Genomic DNA, 19,481 nt, shown 5'->3' on the forward strand with positions numbered 1-19,481 from the left:
TGTGCAAGTTTTAAGGAAGTGACGTCTTCCTTCGCACAATGCCAATTAGAATTATTTTGTCTGTTAAGGAATGTCTTTAGTTGTTCTTGTTGGGCTGTCTATGAATTGGACGCTTGTTTATTTTTTTAAAGACCCAAGTTGCAGTTAAAATACCATCTGTTCATAACTTGATTTTGTTTTTTTAACACAAACCAGGGAATGGAATAGGTAAGTATTTTCTAAAGCATTTTTGTTTTATATTGTTTAACTGTATGCTGTCAGTGAAGCTGCAATTCTCTGAATATAATAAAAAAGATACAAAAAAAGTCTTGATTACATCTGTACTCTGTTAAAGAGCACGGAAAAAATTAACTGAAACCCCCCTTTTATTTACCTGCAACAACTTTTATTTATATTTTTAATTCCCAGAATTAGTTACAGTGAATAGTAAGTTAGTGAATTAAATGTATATATTTTTAATAACTAAAGCATTTAAACATGAATGTTAAGGGGCCTGGGCTGTGCAGTGGTTAGAGCTGTTGCCCTGTAGCAAGAAGGTCCTGGGTTCGATTCCCGACCTGGGATCTTTCTGCATGGAGTTTGCATGTTCTCCATGTGCATGCGTGGGTTCTCTCCGGGTACCCCGGCTTCCTCCCACAGTCCAAAAACATGACTGTTAGGTTGATTGGTCTGTCTAAATTGTCCTTAGGTGTGTGTGTGTGTGTGTGTTGCCCTGCGGGTTCAGACAATGGATGGATGGGTAAGGGGCCTGGCAACTTTAGAGCACAACATTTTATATGTATTTAAGATTAGTAATGTTCATGCCCATGCATCTAGTGGTGGGCGTAACCAGTTTGAGCCTTCCTTTCACGCCCTTCTCTGATTGGTCCAAATCCTCCATGACTACTTCCTACGTAATGTAGCGCTACATTTAAATGTAACTGAAATGTCAGTTAGCGACTTCCGTCCATTTTAGCAACAGACTCTTTCGATGGGTAACTATTAAGCGAGAGTAGGAGTTGACGAATATTTTTACATATTTAAAGAATTTAGGTGATGAACGTAATAAGAAATACGGAAGAAGCTAGTTCGGCGCGAGACGTTAACAGAAACGCTTACTAGCTAGTTACGCTATACTGCTGGTCGTTTTCTACTGAAATTGTACGATGTGATTTGGTTTACTAAAAACTATTATAGCATATAACACACAACTCCTGTCGCGTATTTTCTGTCTTAATAGAGGAGAGCATGAGCCATAAAGGTAGTTTGTTTGCAAGAGTCGCTACAAAGAGCAGAAAGATGGATGACAAGGGAGGACTGGAGGCCGCAGGAAAGCTGTCTCGCGGACTAGAGGTGATGAGTTTTATAGGTACTGTTTGGTAGAACTGTCGTTTTTAGGATCTGTAATACTAGAACAACCTTTGCTTAGTTGAGTTTAATCAATTAATAATCATCCAACTTTCCCGCAAGGGATTAATAAAGTTTTTTATCTGATCTAATCGGTAAGACGGGTCATGCTGGAACAAACGGACATCCTCTGGTCGACGTGTCGAGCGACTCCAGTGATGAAGAGTTTGAAAAGTGTGAGTGATGCTTTTATTTTGTAGTTTTTATTATTATTATTATTTTTAACGCAGATCTGTTTAGGATAAGGATTCCTACAGCAACTCCCCCGTCTCCATCCAACCCTGTCCTCTGCATCTTCTCCATAGTGGTTTCCAATCTGAGGTCCGTGACCCCCATGTGGAGCCCCCCTACATTCCCGGGGTCCCTATAGTTTTGCCTATGCTTAGGTTGCGAAATTACCAAGATTATATTTATAAAAATTACATATGTAAAATCCCAATAACACACATAATAATTTAAGGCAAGGTGGTCAACAAGGAAAAAGAGTTAGGAACCATTGCTCTGGCCCCTCCCCTTTGCTCTTCACTGGCAGCTACAGCCCAAGTCCTACCCATCTATTCACCGTCCCTCTTGTCCACATGTTCAAACCGTCTCAGCCTGGTCTCCGATATCCTCTCCATTTTTGATCCTATTTCTTTCTGAGGAGACTCTGCGCTCGCCCTGGTTCTGCCTCCTGTCTTCTATGTCTCTCTGTCTCTAAATCATACAACCATCACTTGTCCCACAACAGGTTTCCTTTCATTCTTGCTGAAACCTTTTCATCACTCTAACCTCCATCTATTCCACGCTGCCTGCACAGTCTTCTTGCCCTTTTCTCCACCCTCTCCATGACTCTGGACCGAGTCCGTCTCGCTCAATAACATATCCTGTCTTTCTGTGGCTAATCTTCATTCTTCAGGATTAAGCTTCTGATGGTTTTCATAATTATTGATTTATTTTTGTTCCCTAGTTGTCGTGCACACATTCACACCCAAAACAAAAGTGACATCACGGAAGCCTCTCAGTGCCGCAAAGACAGACAAGTATGGAAATCTAAAGCATCTCCTTTGAAAGCTGAATCTTGTTTCTGATCACAGTTTGTTTTGACATCCAACTAAAACTATTTTCCAGCACACATATTCTGGTGGAGAGCTCAGAAGATGAAGATGACTTTGAGAGGTGTAAGTGCTGCAGCTCTTTGTCGTGTCTTGCGAACCTTGGTCGAGAGCGTCATTCTCTCGTTTTTCTCCTGACAGTTTTGGATCAAATGAGAACCCCCGTTACCAATCCTAAAACAAAACCAGGAAGTGGAAGTGAAGACAGGTGAGTCTTGTTGTGTTGTGTTTATTAAATGTTTGTTAAATGTTTATTGACACATTTTCTTTGTCTTTGATCTGCAGCCTTAAAAACTTCATAGTGGATGAGCTCACGTCTGACGATGACTTCACTGAGCCTAAACCATCCTTTAGAGGTAATCTTTTCTGTTTGTTCGGGGGGGGGTCAATAATAACACACACACTACAATCCTTTGGTCTGATTCATCACTTTTTACACTCAGACGCTAGAGATGCACAGTTTGGTTTAATATAGACCTGTAGGTGCAAATGAAGGATAGACCGATATATCGGGCCGATATTTAGCTATCTAAAAATTTTTTTTTTACATCAGTATTGGGAATTTGTGCAGGGAGCCCAGTGCTGCTGCTGGATTTTATTTAAAAGTATATTTTCGCTCCTGAAAAACACCTGCTTAATGAATGCTTCATAACATTATCAACTGACATTTCTTTTGTTTTCCTGTTTTATGTGTAAAACTTGGTCGGTTTATTGATTTTGGTTAATTGTTGGATTTTAAATGAGATTGAACAGTTTTATTAGTGACATTTTAGTGTGCAGAGAATGTTTTCTCTGTGTGTTTACTGTTCAGGCCAAACCTGCAAACGTTGTGCGCATGCGTCATCTCATTCATTATTCCTCGTGACGTGGTTTCAGCGCCACAGACAGACACAGCATAGTTAATGCAGCATTTCAGGCTGTTTTTGGTGTTCTTGTTTTCAGAAAGTGCACCCGTCTGCAATGATGTCTTAAGAATAAAATACAGATTATTTGGAGAACTGTTTCCATGTGGATGAGACCTTGGCCAGATGTGTGCTTGTGTTTATAGTTTCTGCTTAAATAGGACCAAAAAAAAAAAACATCACACAGCTGCTCAAGAAAGACGAGAGGAAAGCTGTTGATCAGTTCCTTTTTAATGCAAACTTAAGCTACTTTATATTAAAGTTGAGATTTTTGGCAAATGAAAGAAAAACCAAAGCTGTGTGAAATGACTTTCATTAAAGATGTTTCATGTTTATTATTCTGCAGTTCCAAAAACAAGACCTACTCCAGCGACCCGTCATCCGTTCAGGAAACCGCTGACTGAGTTTAACTCGCCGGTTTTTGTTAGCGACAGTGAGGATGAGGATGATGTCATCATCAGGAGCTCCTGGAAGACGCGTCATGCAAAGCCCAAACCTCATCTAAAGACCAAGAAGCTTGCAGACGACAAGAATGGAGAGCAGGACAGTTCACCGTCACCACCTGTACCCCTCAGGCAGTTTCTTTTTGATCTTCCTTGCAGCAAAGCAGAGACGCCATCTGTGTCGCCCAGTCCCACACTTTCAGCACCTTCTAGGCTGGATGAGTCCAGTAGCTCAGGGGAGGAGTTTGCGTCCCTCCTGGAGAGGCTCAAAAAGAAACACAAGCTCACCGGAAGCTCCTTCTCACCTAGAACCAGTGAAGGTAAACCAGAGCTTTGTTGAGTCTGAAGTCAAAGTCAGTTTAATTGTCACTTCTGCCACATGTACAGGACATACAGAGAAATGAAATTACGTTACTCTCAAACTCTCGCTAGATAGAAAATAAACATTTAGTATAAAAACAGTAACCAAGTTCAGAGAGACTGAGGGGGAAAAGAGAGGAGAGGTGGGAGAGCCGGGAGGGAGTTTAGCTTCCCAACTGCCTGATGGATAAAGCTGTCCTTCAGTCTGTTGGTCCTGGCCTTGAGACTCCGCTGTCTCCTCCCTGATGGCAGCAGCTCGAAGAGGCTTTGCATTGGGTGAGTGGGATCAGCCGCAATGCGAAGGGCCTTTTTTGTGAGGCGGGTGCTGTAAATGTCTGGTAGGGAGGGGAGAGAGACCCCAATGACCTTCTCTGCTGCTCTCATTATACGTTGGAGGGTTTTAATGCAGGAAACGTTGCAGGCTCCGAACCACACAGTGATGCCGCACGACAGGATGCTCTCGATGGTGCCTCTGTAGAAAGTGTACAGGATGGGGGCTGGTGCTCTTGCTCTTCTTAGTTTGCGGAGTCAGAGGCTGATTTCTCTTTTTGTCTCATTCCTGAAAGTGGAGTCTGATAAAGAGAACGCCGTCTCCGCACCTGCTACGAAGCCATTCATCACACCCACCTTTAAAACACCAAAGGGACAGCCTCAACCTGCGGAGACAAAGGGACAGTCCTCCATCGTGAAGCCCAAAGTCAGCCAGACGGAACCCAGACATGGCTCCATGAGCAGGTTCCCCACCGCCACACACGAACAAAGTTTTAGTTTTTAATTTCCACACAAACGTTGGTTTAACTCCTTCTTCCAGACTGGTGTTGTGCAAGACTCCGGGCTGTTTCCTACAGTCTCTCACAAACCCTGGTTCCACCTACGGCGCCGCCTTCAAGACCAACAAAGAAGAACTAACCTCTAAACTCTACCGGATGTACAATACCAGCGTCTTTGATAATAAGGTGACGAAGAACTTTCCTTTCCCTTCAATCAGATTTTGTAGATATTTTTATTATTTAAGTGGTTCTGGCTTGAGTGAGGTGTGTTTCCATGAGACGGTGCTGCACTCTGACCAGACCTGCCCCACAGGAATAGCCCCACCCCTCATTTACGTTCTTGTGTACTTGACAAGTGTTCTTGGTTAGTACAGCAGGAAGTGTGTTCTACTGAGTACGGGAGGACGAGGACAGTATTTGGAACAGAACCATACTCCTCCTTGTTATGGTTTAAAAAAGACCTGACATAAAAGTCTAGTTTGTCCCTTAAATAACAAAATAACAATAAATAACAAAATAAAAATAAATAACAAAATAACAATGAATACATTTTATTTGTAAATTATTTGGTCCACTTTTGGTAAAATACCAAAATTTTCTGCTGTTAAATGCAGAAAAAAGTTTAACTTTCACTGAAACAAAGCTAGTTAAAGCTACGCTACTTTTATTTTGATAGTGGGTTAGCTAATTAGCATTTTGAAGAATCATGAAGGGTCTGGGGGGGGGAAACCAGCAAATTTGACAGGTTACACACACTTATTTACAATAATGGATAACTTAATTTCTTTCTTTGTATTTCTGATCTGAAACACCAGTTATGAGCTTTCTTCTCTGATGCTCGGAGTAATACGGTTTGCGACGCACTGCATTATGGGATACTTTGCTGTCCCACGTTTGCAGAAGGTACAATACAGATACAATGGTCCGAGGCAGGACACATCTGGGAGCTTTCAGCGAACTGGCCATGATACGTACTTGGGTTGGAACCACCAAACATGCATTTGCATTTTTTTCTTTCGGTTTTATCCCGTACGTCATTTCCCCTTTAGCTTCCAACCAACATGTCTGTGACCTGGAATAAGAAGATGCGGAAAACAGCCGGCCACTGTATCACGGGCCAGGAAAAGAATGGAGGGAGCCGCTATGCCCGTATTGAGCTGTCGGTGAAAGTCTGTGATTCTGCAGGTAATGCTTCCCTCTAAAATAACGGTGATTGGTAGTAACTCCCCCTCAAATCATGGATAATGGAATTAATTTTCCCTCCTTCATCCCAGATCGTCTCCGAGACACGCTGATCCATGAGATGTGTCATGCTGCCACATGGCTGATAAACGGGATCAGAGACGGACACGGAAACCTCTGGAAGTGTTACGCCCGTAAAGCCACGCAGGTGCACCCGGAGCTGCCGATGGTCACACGCTGCCATAGTTATGACATCAAATACAAATTCCAGTATCAGTGCACCCGCTGCCAGAATACGTAAGCCTGATTATCGTTCTGAATGAATTAGTCCTTAATGGTCCACACTTGTATGTTAACCTCTAATATTCTTGTTTCTCATCAGGATCGGTCGTCATTCCAAGTCCCTGGACACTCAGAGGTTTGTGTGTGCCCTCTGCACGGGTCAACTCACCCTACTGACGCCCTCCAAGCCACGTGCTCCCACGCCTTTTGCTGACTTTGTCAAACAAAACTATGGAGGCGTGCGTCAGGAGCTGTCTGGACAGAGCCACGCCGAGGTGATGAGAAAACTGAGCGCTGATTTTGCAAAGACCAAAATTAGTGAAAGCTAGCCTCTAACCACAAAGATGCACCACATTCAACAAGTCTCACACTTCTGAGCTAATAATTAAATAAACTTCATTTTTAATGACTTTAACAAGTTCATGATGTTTGTTTTAGATCTTTCATGTGGTTTTTCTGTAACGTCACTAGTTTCTGCTCCAGGGTTTGTGACCGTAGCGTCATTTGGAACCATACCTGTCTGCGTTTTTTTCTTTGGTACAAGAATGAAATCAGAGAAATGTTTGTAAATTAGGCATTTTTACTGAGTCAGTCTTTAAAATAATAGCTTGTTTGTTTCTTACAAGAAATTTTTGTTTTTCATTTAAATATGTAAATAAAATGTTGTTAAAAAACAGAATTTTACAATTTCATTTAAAGCTCGGCACAGGAACAAATATAAAAATAAATATTAGGTTTTTTATTGTATGAACAGAGGTCCGCTTTTAATAGGAGGCAGGAGAAAACTGGTCACAAGGTGTCTTGTTTTAATTATGATTGTGAGGTTAGATGCCAGTGATGGTGTCGTCATGGCTGCATCGTCATTCAGTTTTCAGATGCAGTTAGAAAATACGTCATAACTGATGTTTGCTGCCAGTTTGGATTCATAACCGACTTAAAGTCATCTCCTGATTTTTAACTATCATAACTTAAATTCACTGAGGTACAAAGTCATTATAACCTCTTCATCATTAAAGTCATTCTTATCATTATGCCATGGTGGGACTTATTTATTGTTCAGCTCCAACTGAGATTAATAATTAATACGGTTTTATTCAGGATAAAGATTTTATAGTCTGTGATGCACATAAAACCAAATAATTGTTTTCAAGTCTTGCTTTTATCCTTTTTAATATCTTAAGATGATCATGTGTATGACTGACATTGTGGTTCTGCTCAGATATCCTAATACTGTCAAATTTAATAATAAGGGGCGGAGTTAACTGCTTGATGTAAAACGAGTGGTAGAAAAACAAAGAGCAGCTGGAATCAGTTTTTACAATAGAAAAAACAACTATATGTAAAAAATAAATACAAGTTTACATAAGTTTTTGCCATCAACGAGCTGCTTGGAAAAGTAAAATAAAAAGTAAACAAACTGCTTTAATATATTTAATCTGGTCTGTAAACACTACTCTGACATGTATAATCACTCATCAATGCACAATATACAAAAACAGAAGAGGAAATATGCACAACAAAGATGCAGATAAATATATCACCATTCAAAGCTTGGAGGTGGTGGGAGCCGAGGGGTTTGTAGGCAGCTTCCCTGATTGGGATGGTCGCACCTTAGATCCAGAGGCAGCACAGAGTAGAGAGCACTCCCCGTTCATCCGAGGTTCACCACGGGCATTTCTATAAACTCATTGAAAAGCTGAGTTACACAATAACAGCTAATCTGTAGATGCACCTGTTCTACCAGTAACTAGCACTGGCATGAATCATGTTTGCCACAGAGAGAAACCCTTAGCTATAAATGGACTGCTGTCAAAGGTCTGCAGCGACTAATTCAAATAATTATAGCAATAAATAAGGATATTATGTGATTTGAGCATTTTTGTGAATAAATCTGGATAATAATGGTTTTCCAAGACACTCGTGTATGAGCAGCATTGTACACAAAGCCCCTCCCCCTCCTCTGGTCTCACTGACTGCAACACCAGCTTAAAAGTCACAGAGCTTCTTCAGTACAGGCAGGTTTTCTTCATGATACGCAAGAACTCTTCCTCGCTCACTTCTCCATCTTCATCCCGGTCGGCCTCATCGATCATTTCCTGAAGGACACATAAGAAATCTAGTTTGGAATCTCAGTGAATTTGTACAGTAAAAGCAACTTTATTTATGCCGACACAGCAAATAAATGTTTTTAGAAACCAGGTTTTCTCCTTTTCAGAATTTCTCCACATTTGCGATGCCTGGCTTTGTATCCAATCAATCATGACACAGTTATTGCTGGACATCTGGCTACAGGTAGAACCTCACCTGCAGCTCCTGGCTACAGGTAGAACCTCACCTGCAGCTCCTGGCTACAGGTAGAACCTCACCTGCAGCTCCTGGCTACAGGTGGCGCCTCACCCGCAGCTCCTGGCTACAGGTGGCGCCTCACCCGCAGCTCATGGCTACAGGTGGCGCCTCACCCGCAGCTCATGGCTACAGGTGGCGCCTCACCCGCAGCTCCTGGCTACAGGTGGCGCCTCACCCGCAGCTCCTGGCTACAGGTGGCGCCTCACCCGCAGCTCCTGGCTACAGGTGGCGCCTCACCCGCAGCTCCTGGCTACAGGTGGCGCCTCACCCGCAGCTCCTGGCTACAGGTGGCGCCTCACCCGCAGCTCCTGGCTACAGGTGGCGCCTCACCCGCAGCTCCTGGCTACAGGTGGCGCCTCACCCGCAGCTCCTGGCTACAGGTGGCGCCTCACCCGCAGCTCCTGGCTATAGGTGGCGCCTCACCCGCAGCTCCTGGCTATAGGTGGCGCCTCACCCGCAGCTCCTGGCTATAGGTGGCGCCTCACCCGCAGCTCCTGGCTATAGGTGGCGCCTCACCCGCAGCTCCTGGCTACAGGTGGCGCCTCACCCGCAGCTCCTGGCTACAGGTGGCGCCTCACCCGCAGCTCCTGGCTATAGGTGGCGCCTCACCCGCAGCTCCTGGCTATAGGTGGCGCCTCACCCGCAGCTCCTGGCTATAGGTGGCGCCTCACCCGCAGCTCCTGGCTACAGGTGGCGCCTCAACCGCAGCTCCTGGCTACAGGTGGCGCCTCAACCGCAGCTCCTGGCTATAGGTGGCGCCTCACCCGCAGCTCCTGGCTACAGGTGGCGCCTCACCCGCAGCTCCTGGCTACAGGTGGCGCCTCACCCGCAGCTCCTGGCTACAGGTGGCGCCTCACCCGCAGCTCCTGGCTATAGGTGGCGCCTCACCCGCAGCTCCTGGCTACAGGTGGCGCCTCACCCGCAGCTCCTGGCTACAGGTGGAACCGCAGCTGGCGCCTCACCCGCAGCTCCTGGCTACAGGTGGCGCCTCACCCGCAGCTCCTGGCTATAGGTGGCGCCTCACCCGCAGCTCCTGGCTATAGGTGGCGCCTCACCCGCAGCTCCTGGCTATAGGTGGCGCCTCACCCGCAGCTCCTGGCTACAGGTGGCGCCTCAACCGCAGCTCCTGGCTACAGGTGGCGCCTCAACCGCAGCTCCTGGCTACAGGTGGCGCCTCACCCGCAGGTCCTGGCTACAGGTGGCGCCTCACCCGCAGCTCCTGGCTACAGGTGGCGCCTCACCCGCAGCTCCTGGCTACAGGTGGCGCCTCACCCGCAGCTCCTGGCTATAGGTGGCACCTCACCCGCAGCTCCTGGCTATAGGTGGCGCCTCACCCGCAGCTCCTGGCTACAGGTGGCGCCTCACCCGCAGCTCCTGGCTACAGGTGGCGCCTCACCCGCAGCTCCTGGCTACAGGTGGCGCCTCACCCGCAGCTCCTGGCTATAGGTGGCGCCTCACCCGCAGCTCCTGGCTATAGGTGGCGCCTCACCAGCAGCTCCTGGCTATAGGTGGCGCCTCACCCGCAGCTCCTGGCTATAGGTGGCGCCTCACCTGCAGCTCCTGATCTGTAAGGTTTTCTCCGAGCTCCTTGGCAACTCTCTTCAAGTTCTTGAAAGAGATCTTGCCTGTCTCGTCGTCATCAAAGAGACGGAAAGCTTTTAGGATCTCCTCTTTAGAATCCTTGTCAGCCTGAAATTTAATGAAGAAAAGGGGATCGAACATTTAACATAATCATGGAACATAACTCAAGATAGTTCACTTTTGACGACTATGCGATTTACAGCTTGTTTACCATTTTCTGAGTCATGACTGCCAGAAAGTCTGCAAAGGAGATTTTGCCTGTGCCGTTTTTATCCACCTCTGCAATCATCTTCCTGATCTCCTCCTTCTTCGGTTCAAACCCCAGAGCTCTCATTGCGACCTGGCTCAGGAACAGACAGATAAACGGTGATGCTCACACGGGCGTCTGTCTGCTGTTGGGATCACATCAGTGGTGCAGCTTCTTCTACCTTGAGCTCCCTCACGTCAATGATTCCAGAACTATCAGTATCAAACAGCTCGAAGGCCTCCCTGATCTCCTGCTTCTGCTCCTCATTCAGTTCCAGCTTGGGGGCTGTCTTCTTGCGCGGAGGGGGTACTGGACCCTGCAGGGAGGGCCTCTTGGCGCTGGTAGCCTGGTGGAGAGCAGACAGGAGCATTTACGAGATATTATTTGCAGATTATAAAAAACGAGTTATTGATTAGGGTGGCCGGCTGATTTAATAAAGAAAAAACTAGTTTGGTTTAGGTTTATATTACTCACCATTAGTTCCTGTGTTTTAGACCAAAACGAGCAGCAAATGTAAAAATAAATCACTATTTCCGCTCGTGAAGCTTCTACGAACAAGTGGAGGCGTCGCTCGTACAAAGTTTAGCTTAAAAAACACCTGTCACACATCACAACCTATACTGAAAACAGCTGTTTATATTTCGAAAGAAACATAGCTTGTTTCAAGCTAATATCAGGTACGCCTCTTCGACGCGTTTGATTTCAACACCAGGTGAGCCGGAGCTCCAAAGCAGAACGCATAGTTACCATAGAAACGCCACGGCAGAGCGCGAGGATATTAAAATGATGTCAAAAACAAACGCTCCCATCAGGCAAGAAGCTGATTGGATGCTGAAGAGCACGAGGTCCATTTTAGCAGAACGAACTCAGACATAAGGATTATATAATTTGATAACTCTAAAACGGACTTAGACTTAATACACATTTTCAGTGTTTAAATCTGTAATGGTAATAATAATGTAATGATAATAATAATTTATCATAATCATTACAGTTTTGTTCATACGTATATACCCTTCTTTTTTATTTTTATTTTCACTTTGACAGGTTATCATGCATTTTTAGGTAATTTTGGAGCTTACATTTAGCTGATTTCAAGTCAGCATAGGTCACAAAAAATTTGAAGCAAATTTCCAAGAAATGAGAGTTTATTTAAGGTGCTGTGCATATGGGCAGAATATATCTGATTTATGTAGTCTATAAAATCTGAAATTATTTGGAAGTTTTATCAAACTTTATAAAGCTCTGTGTAGAAAAAATACATAGAATCAAAATTCTGCAATACAGAATTACTGGAAATCTAGAAAAAAATTAAGTTTATATAATTAATCATTATCTAGCTCTCACTAAAGAGTGGTGTTTGGTTAGAGGGCGGGTCCAACATGACGCTGGTCAATGATTAGTCCAAATTGTGGCGTTCTTTGACGTATCTAAAATTTCATTGGCTCTTTACTAACTCTCGTCTGCCCAATGCCATGTCTTGGCCAATCACAGAGGAGCTTTCTCAGCTGATTTAAACAGCTCTGTGGAGTTACAAACGAGTGTTTAAAGAAAAGTGGTGACGTGCTTTTTTTGTTAAAATTAATTAAATTGACATCCTGTATTAGGTAAGAAGCATTCTTGCTGCATACATCCAGTTTGTATTCTTTATTAATCATGGCCACGCGCGTTCGACCGGTGAGTTAATGTAATTTTAAAACTTTCTTTACCCTAAAAATGCACATTTTGAATTATTAATCACCGCCCTATTGTGTTGCAGAATAGTAAACGCTGTGTGGTAATAGGAGGCTCCGGGTTCTTGGGCAGACACCTGGTGGAAAAGCTGCTGGACCGGGGCTACTCGGTCTCTGTGTTCGACATCCGGCAGAGCTACGAGTTACCTGGTGTGACTTTCCTCCAGGGAGACCTCTGCGATAAACAGGTGCTTCTTTCTGCGCAGTTCTGTCGTAGACGATAATGTGGTTAAACCGTAGACGAGGTGTGGATTTTATTTATTTATTTTTTTAGTTTGAACCCCAAAGATATGAATGCATTTTTATTTTATTCAGGTGAAGGAACAAACAGGACTTCAGAATATTTCTGCACACTAGATATGATGATGGCTGACTAATTTATCTGTATTTCCCTACATTGAGTCTTATTTTAATTTGTTTTACTTGACAAGTACAGTCAGATCTGCTTCTTTAGAGTATGAACCACACAAGCATTATACAGCGGCACCATTAAAGGTACACTGTGTAAATAAAATTACAGTGAAATGATCACAAACCATTCTAATGTCTCAATCATGATGGAAGGAAGGTTACGTTGACTACGTTTACATGCAGCCAGCATTAAGTTCAGTATTCGGGTTTCTGAAGAATTTGGAATAACCCGTTTACATGCACAAGTAAAGAGAGTTACCCCTGTATACATGGAACTCCTAATATTCCGATTACATAGCTGATGCACTTTCTGAGCTGAAGAGGATATGAGATTCTGGACTTTTGCCTCAGACAGGCTCATGGATGCATCACAGCATCGCCACATTAGAGACAGGAACAAGCACGACTCCGCTAGTTTCATCATCAAGGAACGTTTTCTAAGTGACAACTCGCTTCACTGAGAGGAATCTTCCCGAATGCTCTCTGGTTCCGCTGCTGCCTGTGACCGACGCGCTCTGAGCCCCTCTCCACATCTTCAGTTCGCTGTCCTCCTTACATGTGCGCTGACAGCGAGCTGCGCTGAGCAGTGTCCAGTATAATGCTCAGATCTCCTCAAAAGACCAAGATTCCTTGCGGATGGAACATGTAGGGCTGCAGCTATTGAATATTTTTGTAATCAAGAATTTTCCTAGGACTAGTTGTTACAGATCCCTTCCAGCACAACAGTTGAGAACTTGGTGGAGTACGCTTTGCCATAGATTTCATGGTGAAACCGGCGTGACACATCTTCAGTTGTGTGCCCCGACCTCATTGGGTGTTTCGGCCACTTATCGCAATACACCCTCTGCCGGGGTTGGCCCACCCCTGGTTGATCAGACCCGGGTGTGTGTCACTCAGAAGCACCACGCCATCATTTGGCAGCCCAAATAGCATCCCTTCGTTTAAGCCACAGCCAGTGACTGCTCTGTTCCGCTACAGTGGCGAGCTCTTTGATTGCCCTCCCGTGGGCCTGGCCTCTGATCCCTACTTCCGTCAAAAGCCTTATTATGGAACTGGCTACAAAACTTCTGCATCCCACTTCCACTGGCCACACCTTCACGTTCCCCCCCCCCCCGTCCCACCTGCGCGCTTCAGCTGCTAGGCTTGCATACCGCTGCAGCTTCCGTTCGAATGCTTCGTCAGCGGCATCCTCCCGACAGACTGTCAGCTCGACAATGAAGACACGCCGGCAGGACCTTGACCAAAGGACAAGGTCTGGGCGCAGGTTGATTGCAGGAATTTCGGATGGGAAGGTGAGCCTCTGTTTGAGGTCTGCACGCAAATCCCAGTCTCGGGCCCAATCCAATGGACCAGGGGCGGTGATAGATGGCTTTGTCCGCTGCTTCTCCCCTTCCCGCATGAAGATTTTCCGTGGGATGGCAATCTGGCCATTTGGAGGCATAGCGTTGATGGTTACCCTCTTTTCCTCAAGTTCGGCAGCCAAGCACTTCAGTACTTGGTTGTGGTGCCAGGTATATCTCCCTTGAGTTAGGCTGATCTTGCAACCCACCAAGATGTGTTTGAGGGTTGCTGGGCCGGCGCACAGGGGACAGGCTGGATTATCTCCATACTACAGGTGTAGGTTGGTTGGGGTGGGGCAGCAGTAGCTCAGGTGGTAGAGCGGGTTGCCTCATGATCTGAGGGTCATGGGTTCGACTCCAACTCCCACCAGGGGTATCCTGCTGTTGTGTCCTTGGGCAAGACACTTCACCCAACTTACCTGTGTTAGTGGTGGTCAGAGGGGCCGACGGCGCCAAATGGCAGCCTCGCCTCTGTCAGACCTCCCCAGGGCGGCTGTGGCTACAAGTAGCTTACCATCACTAGCAGTGTGTGAATGTGAGAGTGTGTGAAAGCGTCTTTGGGGGTCTTGAAAAGCGCTATATAAGTTCAATGCATTATTATTATTATTATCGTATGTGGCTGTAATGATAAAACTTAGTCTATTTGCCTCCATGCTCCACATCTCGCTCCAGGTGAATTTCCTCCTCTCCATGCTTTCCTACTTCATCCAGCGGCCCTGCTGGGCTTGGGAGACAGCCTTTGCACATCTGGCTGCTTCCTCTTGGTGGCGTACCTCCTCCACCACCATGTGCTGTCGTTCGATTGAGTACTCTATTGAATTTTTTTATCGATTAATGGAATACTCCAATAAATTACCCTTTTGTGTTTGTAAACCATTATATCAAATAGCATTTTATAAAATATGAAAGACCTTTTGAAATGAGCACGCAATTGCCAGTTATTCTTCAAGTTTTATTCAAAATTAGTTTTCAAAACTTCAGCACTTCAACTTTACTTCACAGTAAACAAATGTCTGTGCAAAAAATAAGTACACAACCTGAGCCGATTTTCTTCTCGTGTGAGAATCTACCAGCCTGCAAGTCAGACAAAAACTAGGAGGATAACTGTTGAAGTAGCGCTGCGAGCGGCTGCACCCCAAACAGAACCAGAACTGCTCACGGCGCATGCGCAAACATGGCTCACCAGCTGTTTCCCTATTAACACACGTCCGTTTTAATTTCTACACTTTTTTTTCTCTCACACAATAACAAGGATTGTTGAGAAAGCATGTTTGCCGTGGTTATGTCAAATTATACTGATCACAAAACATTTACTTTCTTTCGTTTTCCTCCGCCAATCTCATAAATGTTTTATGTTTATTCATTTAGCAGACGCTTTTATCCAAAGCGACTTACAATTCATAACCTATAGGGCATGTTGTGATCTGTGGGGGAAACCGGAGTACCCAGAGGAAACCCACGCATGCATGGGGAGAACACGCAACTCCACGCAGAAAGGCCACAGCCCAGTTTAAAACCTGCAACCTTCGTGCTGCGAGGCACCAGTGCTAACCACTGCGCCACCATGCAGCCCAGTTAATACCTGTGTCCTCCTGCAGCAATCCCGAGGGACAACAGACATCAATAACAACACAATAAATGTCAGTATTTATCCTTAAAATATTCCCAAAAAGGAACATTGTGATTGTTTACAATCTGTGAGCCTGTGGGATAAACAAGTCTATATATTAAGGCTGGGCAATAAATAAATATGTAAAGAAACTAGGGATGGGCAATATATCGGCATCAGTATCGGTATCAGCCAATGTTAGTCATTTTTTAACACATCTGTATGGGTTCGATAAATAAAACCGGGCCGATATTAACAACCGAAATTTTTCCCATCTCGTCTCCATTTGTTTATCTGTTTCAGAGGGTGAGGGGGGTGATGTGTAATTGTTTAGTCATGTGAACAGTTATTGAAATCATCTCAGAACCGTAATTATGTGTGTGCACATAATAACATAAATTCAGCTTTAATAATTTTCATTCTATACAAAATCTGCTGATTTTAGAAGCATTAATGTCGGTATATCGGTATCGGCAAATATCGGTTATCGACCATAACGGTGATCTTGATATCGGATATTGGCATCAGCCCAAAACTTTCATATCGGTGCATCACTAGAGGGCAACCTCCAGCAAAATAACAAGAACATCAGACTCCCTTTCATCACTGGCAATGAGTGAAGAGGTAAATGTGTAAAGCAACAGTGTGTGTTAATGGTGAAAGTGTTGTAACCATTTGTTACTAATCAGTAAATGCATTTTGTCCTCACAGACTTCCGTAGAAGGAAACATGGCAATCAATATGGTGTCGACCAGAGACTTATACCCGCTCCCATGTATTTTAGAACAGATTTTTATGGTTATGTTATGAAAATGCCAACATTTTTCAACAACTGGGCATCTTTTAAGTGATTTACTACAACATTTCGATGGTTATTTCCAGAGATTAATGATACAAACTACACATTGTTACTTTAAGGGGTTGGATTGGGGGTTAAACGACCAAAATGTTCCTGAGCAGGGCTGTGTATACAGCTCACCGCTCCCCCAGGGGATGGGTCAAATGTGGAGGACAAATTTCACCACACACCAGTGTGTGAAGTCTAATGGGACTTTAATCTTTAATGTGAAGCATAACTTGTTTGTTTTTCCTTCCTCTTCAGGCTCTGCTAACCGCTCTGAAGAATGTGTCTCTGGTTTTCCACTGTGCCTCCCCAGCGCCTTCAAGCGATGACCGTACTCTGTTTGAGAGGGTCAACGTTCAGGGCACGAAGACCGCTATTGAGGCCTGCATTGAGGCTGGAGTCCAGGTAACCTGGGAAATGTGGACATATATTTCAGTTACTCTCGAAAAATGGAAGAAAATGTTCCAAGTTTCTGATCTGCGTTGCTAGAAAATGGTCCTGACAAGCAGTGCCAGTGTGGTGTACGATGGGACGGACATTAAAAATGGAAGCGAGGATCTGCAGTATGCCACAAAACCCATCGACTACTACACGCAGACCAAAATTCAGCAAGAAAAGGTAGGAGACGATGTAAAATGTGGTTTTAGTTTCTTTAAATGAAACAAGTGACTCAGCAGCTGTTCAGATTGTAGCCTTTGAAACTTATGTCACAAAATCTACTTAACTATAATGAAATCACAATGTCCTCCTGCATCCTGGGCTCTTTCTGAGCTCACTCAGATAACTTTTATTTTGCAGTGTGCGCTTCTTCATCTTTCTCCTTGTGTTTTAGTTGGTGCTTGAGGCGTGTGACAAGCACAAGGGTTTCCTCACAGTTGCTATTCGGCCACACGGCATCTTTGGCCCACGGGACCCCCAGCTTGTTCCCATCATGGTGGACACAGCCCGCAGGGGGAAGATGAAGTTCATCATCGGGTCAGTGACATGTTTTTCTTCTGGCCTAATGTGGTGTGAATCTGATTAAAAGGTTTGAATTCTTCTTTTCAGCGATGGGTCTAATGTGGTAGATTTCACCTACGTGGACAACGTTGTTCATGGTCACATCCTAGCTGCAGAGCGTCTCAGACCAGACTCGCCCATCTGTGGAAAAGTGAGTCGGATGAATCCATCTTTCTGCGAGTGTTGGCTCTTGACGGTTCCTTCTGAGACTGCTAAAGGGCCGGTTTCATGCTGTTTCACACATTCCAGAGCAACAATAGGCACACTGTATGTTAAAATATTACAGCTGACGTTAAGGTGTCTTTTTCAAGAAATATAAATAAGTTTCTTCCGCCGTATCAATTCCACATTAGTGTACAACTGCAGACCTGAAGACTGCAGTTTCATGCTTGCTCACCAAACTTAATAACCACTTAGCTAGCAGTTAGTATGTGGTTGAACTCAGCATCAGGTGAGCAGATAGGGTGGGGGATGGGGGGATCTGCCCCCCCCCCCCAGATTCAGATCGACCCCGATCCGAATCAGTATGTAAGAATATAGTGAGAAAATCCCAAAAGAGTCTAATGTTTGAGTCATTGTTGAAGGGAGGTTGTACTGAAACATTTTTCATATCCAGCTGGTTATGGGGATTGTCAGTTATTCTCCTTTCAAAACAAAAGGAGGGACCTAGCTACTGTTTACCATCAGTGAGTGTGGGGTTACCATGTCTCCTGCGAGCTAATGCTGCAGTGCCGACAACTGTAATTTGATAATGGCCAAGAAAAAGCTCCAGAGTTGTTTAAAGTGGTTGTAGTAACCACATTTTACCACAGGGTGACAGTTTTTTAAACTAATTTCTACATAATGCACCTTTAAAACTCCCTGGATGGGGAAAAGTAGATCATTGTGACTTAGCAACAACTCCATCCAGTCACCTGCAATAGCTTTGCATAGTTTCCCATATCTGAAGGAAAGAAGCAGATGAGACAGGAAAATGCATGCGTGAAGCCAAAAACTGCTTTTGGGGATGTTTTTCATGAAGAAATAACAAAACTTGGTCAAAAGCTCCAAAAAATGGATTTTGCACGATATAAGATCTTTAATTTTGTATTCTCCTCCAGGCGTACCACATCACCAACGACGAGCCGGTCCGTTTTTGGGACTTCATGTCTGAGTTGTTGGTGGGCCTGGGGTATGATGCTCCACGCTTCCACCTCCCGTACTTTCTGGTATATGGCCTGGCCCTGCTCCTCTGGCTGCTCACCTGGATCCTCAGTCCTGTATTTTCCATTAAAACAACCTTTACCCCCATGAGGGTGGCTTTGGCTGGAACCCATCACTACTATAGCTGTGAGCGTGCCAAAGAGCACCTGGGCTACAAACCGGTGGTCAGTCTGAAGGAGGGGATAGCACGCACGCTGGAGAGTTATCCTCATCTCAGAAAGGGGGCGTGATGGTGGAGCTGCTTCTAGATACTGCAGAAGAGAAGATCCAGGATCCTGTTTGTGTTTGTCCTTTTGTATTGTTTTCACCAGCAGGTGGCAGCAAAGGGTTCTTGGTCTTGTCCAATCAGTGCATTGATGATTGAGACACCATTTATTACAGGGTTTTACTGTTTTATAAAGTTCCACAAGAAACAGTTTTTTGAATAAAATAACAAACATGGCCTCCATTTGGTTTAAATTTCATTTGGTTTGGATTTTAAGTGCATGAATGACTTTACGTCAGTTCAAAATACTAATTGTCAGATCTTGTAGCACCAAAGTCACCAGCTCAGATCAGTATCCTATTTAGATTATGATGGTTCTAAAATCTTTCTGCATACTCCTGCTTGGACTTTAAAACAGAATCTGCATCCACCTGGCTCATAAACCCCTCAAATACAAGATTTAGTAAAAGATCCCCGGGTTTATCAAAACATGTTTATAAAAAGCTGAACATCCTATGGTCTGAATGTGAGATTTTTCCAGTTT

General features: G+C 44.6%; 3 protein-coding genes across 4 annotated transcripts; 2 read left to right on the forward strand and 1 right to left on the reverse strand.

The window, feature by feature from the left end:
- Positions 1 to 886: 886 nt before the first annotated feature.
- gcna (germ cell nuclear acidic peptidase) lies at positions 887 to 6,834 on the forward strand. Of its 2 annotated transcripts, none has more exons than XM_015974989.3 (13): positions 887 to 974; positions 1,220 to 1,332; positions 1,487 to 1,562; positions 2,336 to 2,408; positions 2,497 to 2,546; positions 2,622 to 2,688; positions 2,766 to 2,836; positions 3,729 to 4,145; positions 4,752 to 4,920; positions 4,997 to 5,141; positions 6,005 to 6,140; positions 6,230 to 6,434; positions 6,520 to 6,834. In XM_015974989.3, exons 1-13 carry the CDS (start codon positions 971 to 973, stop codon positions 6,746 to 6,748), a joined length of 1,755 nt encoding a protein of 584 aa, XP_015830475.3. In that variant the 5' UTR covers positions 887 to 970; the 3' UTR covers positions 6,749 to 6,834. The 2 variants fall into 2 exon arrangements, with proteins under 2 accessions (XP_015830475.3, XP_015830539.3); XM_015975053.3 differs by lacking the exon at positions 887 to 974 and adding an exon at positions 1,053 to 1,140.
- Positions 6,835 to 7,837: 1,003 nt separating this feature from the next.
- On the reverse strand, positions 7,838 to 11,330 carry cetn2 (centrin, EF-hand protein, 2). Its single transcript, XM_015975273.3, has 5 exons — positions 11,068 to 11,330; positions 10,775 to 10,939; positions 10,558 to 10,686; positions 10,317 to 10,454; positions 7,838 to 8,515 (listed from the first exon to the last, which is right to left on the reverse strand). Exons 1-5 carry the CDS (start codon positions 11,068 to 11,070, stop codon positions 8,426 to 8,428), a joined length of 525 nt encoding a protein of 174 aa, XP_015830759.1. The 5' UTR covers positions 11,071 to 11,330; the 3' UTR covers positions 7,838 to 8,425.
- A 784-nt stretch (positions 11,331 to 12,114) lies between these two features.
- On the forward strand, positions 12,115 to 19,180 carry nsdhl (NAD(P) dependent steroid dehydrogenase-like). Its single transcript, XM_015975160.3, has 7 exons — positions 12,115 to 12,270; positions 12,353 to 12,514; positions 16,789 to 16,935; positions 17,020 to 17,148; positions 17,363 to 17,505; positions 17,578 to 17,680; positions 18,630 to 19,180. The coding sequence occupies exons 1-7, from the start codon at positions 12,250 to 12,252 to the stop codon at positions 18,960 to 18,962; spliced, it is 1,038 nt and encodes a 345-aa protein (XP_015830646.3). The 5' UTR covers positions 12,115 to 12,249; the 3' UTR covers positions 18,963 to 19,180.
- Positions 19,181 to 19,481: the final 301 nt, after the last annotated feature.

The sequence above is a fragment of the Nothobranchius furzeri genome, chromosome 1, assembly GCF_043380555.1.
Source record: "Nothobranchius furzeri strain GRZ-AD chromosome 1, NfurGRZ-RIMD1, whole genome shotgun sequence".
Taxonomy (NCBI): Eukaryota; Metazoa; Chordata; class Actinopteri; order Cyprinodontiformes; family Nothobranchiidae; genus Nothobranchius; species Nothobranchius furzeri.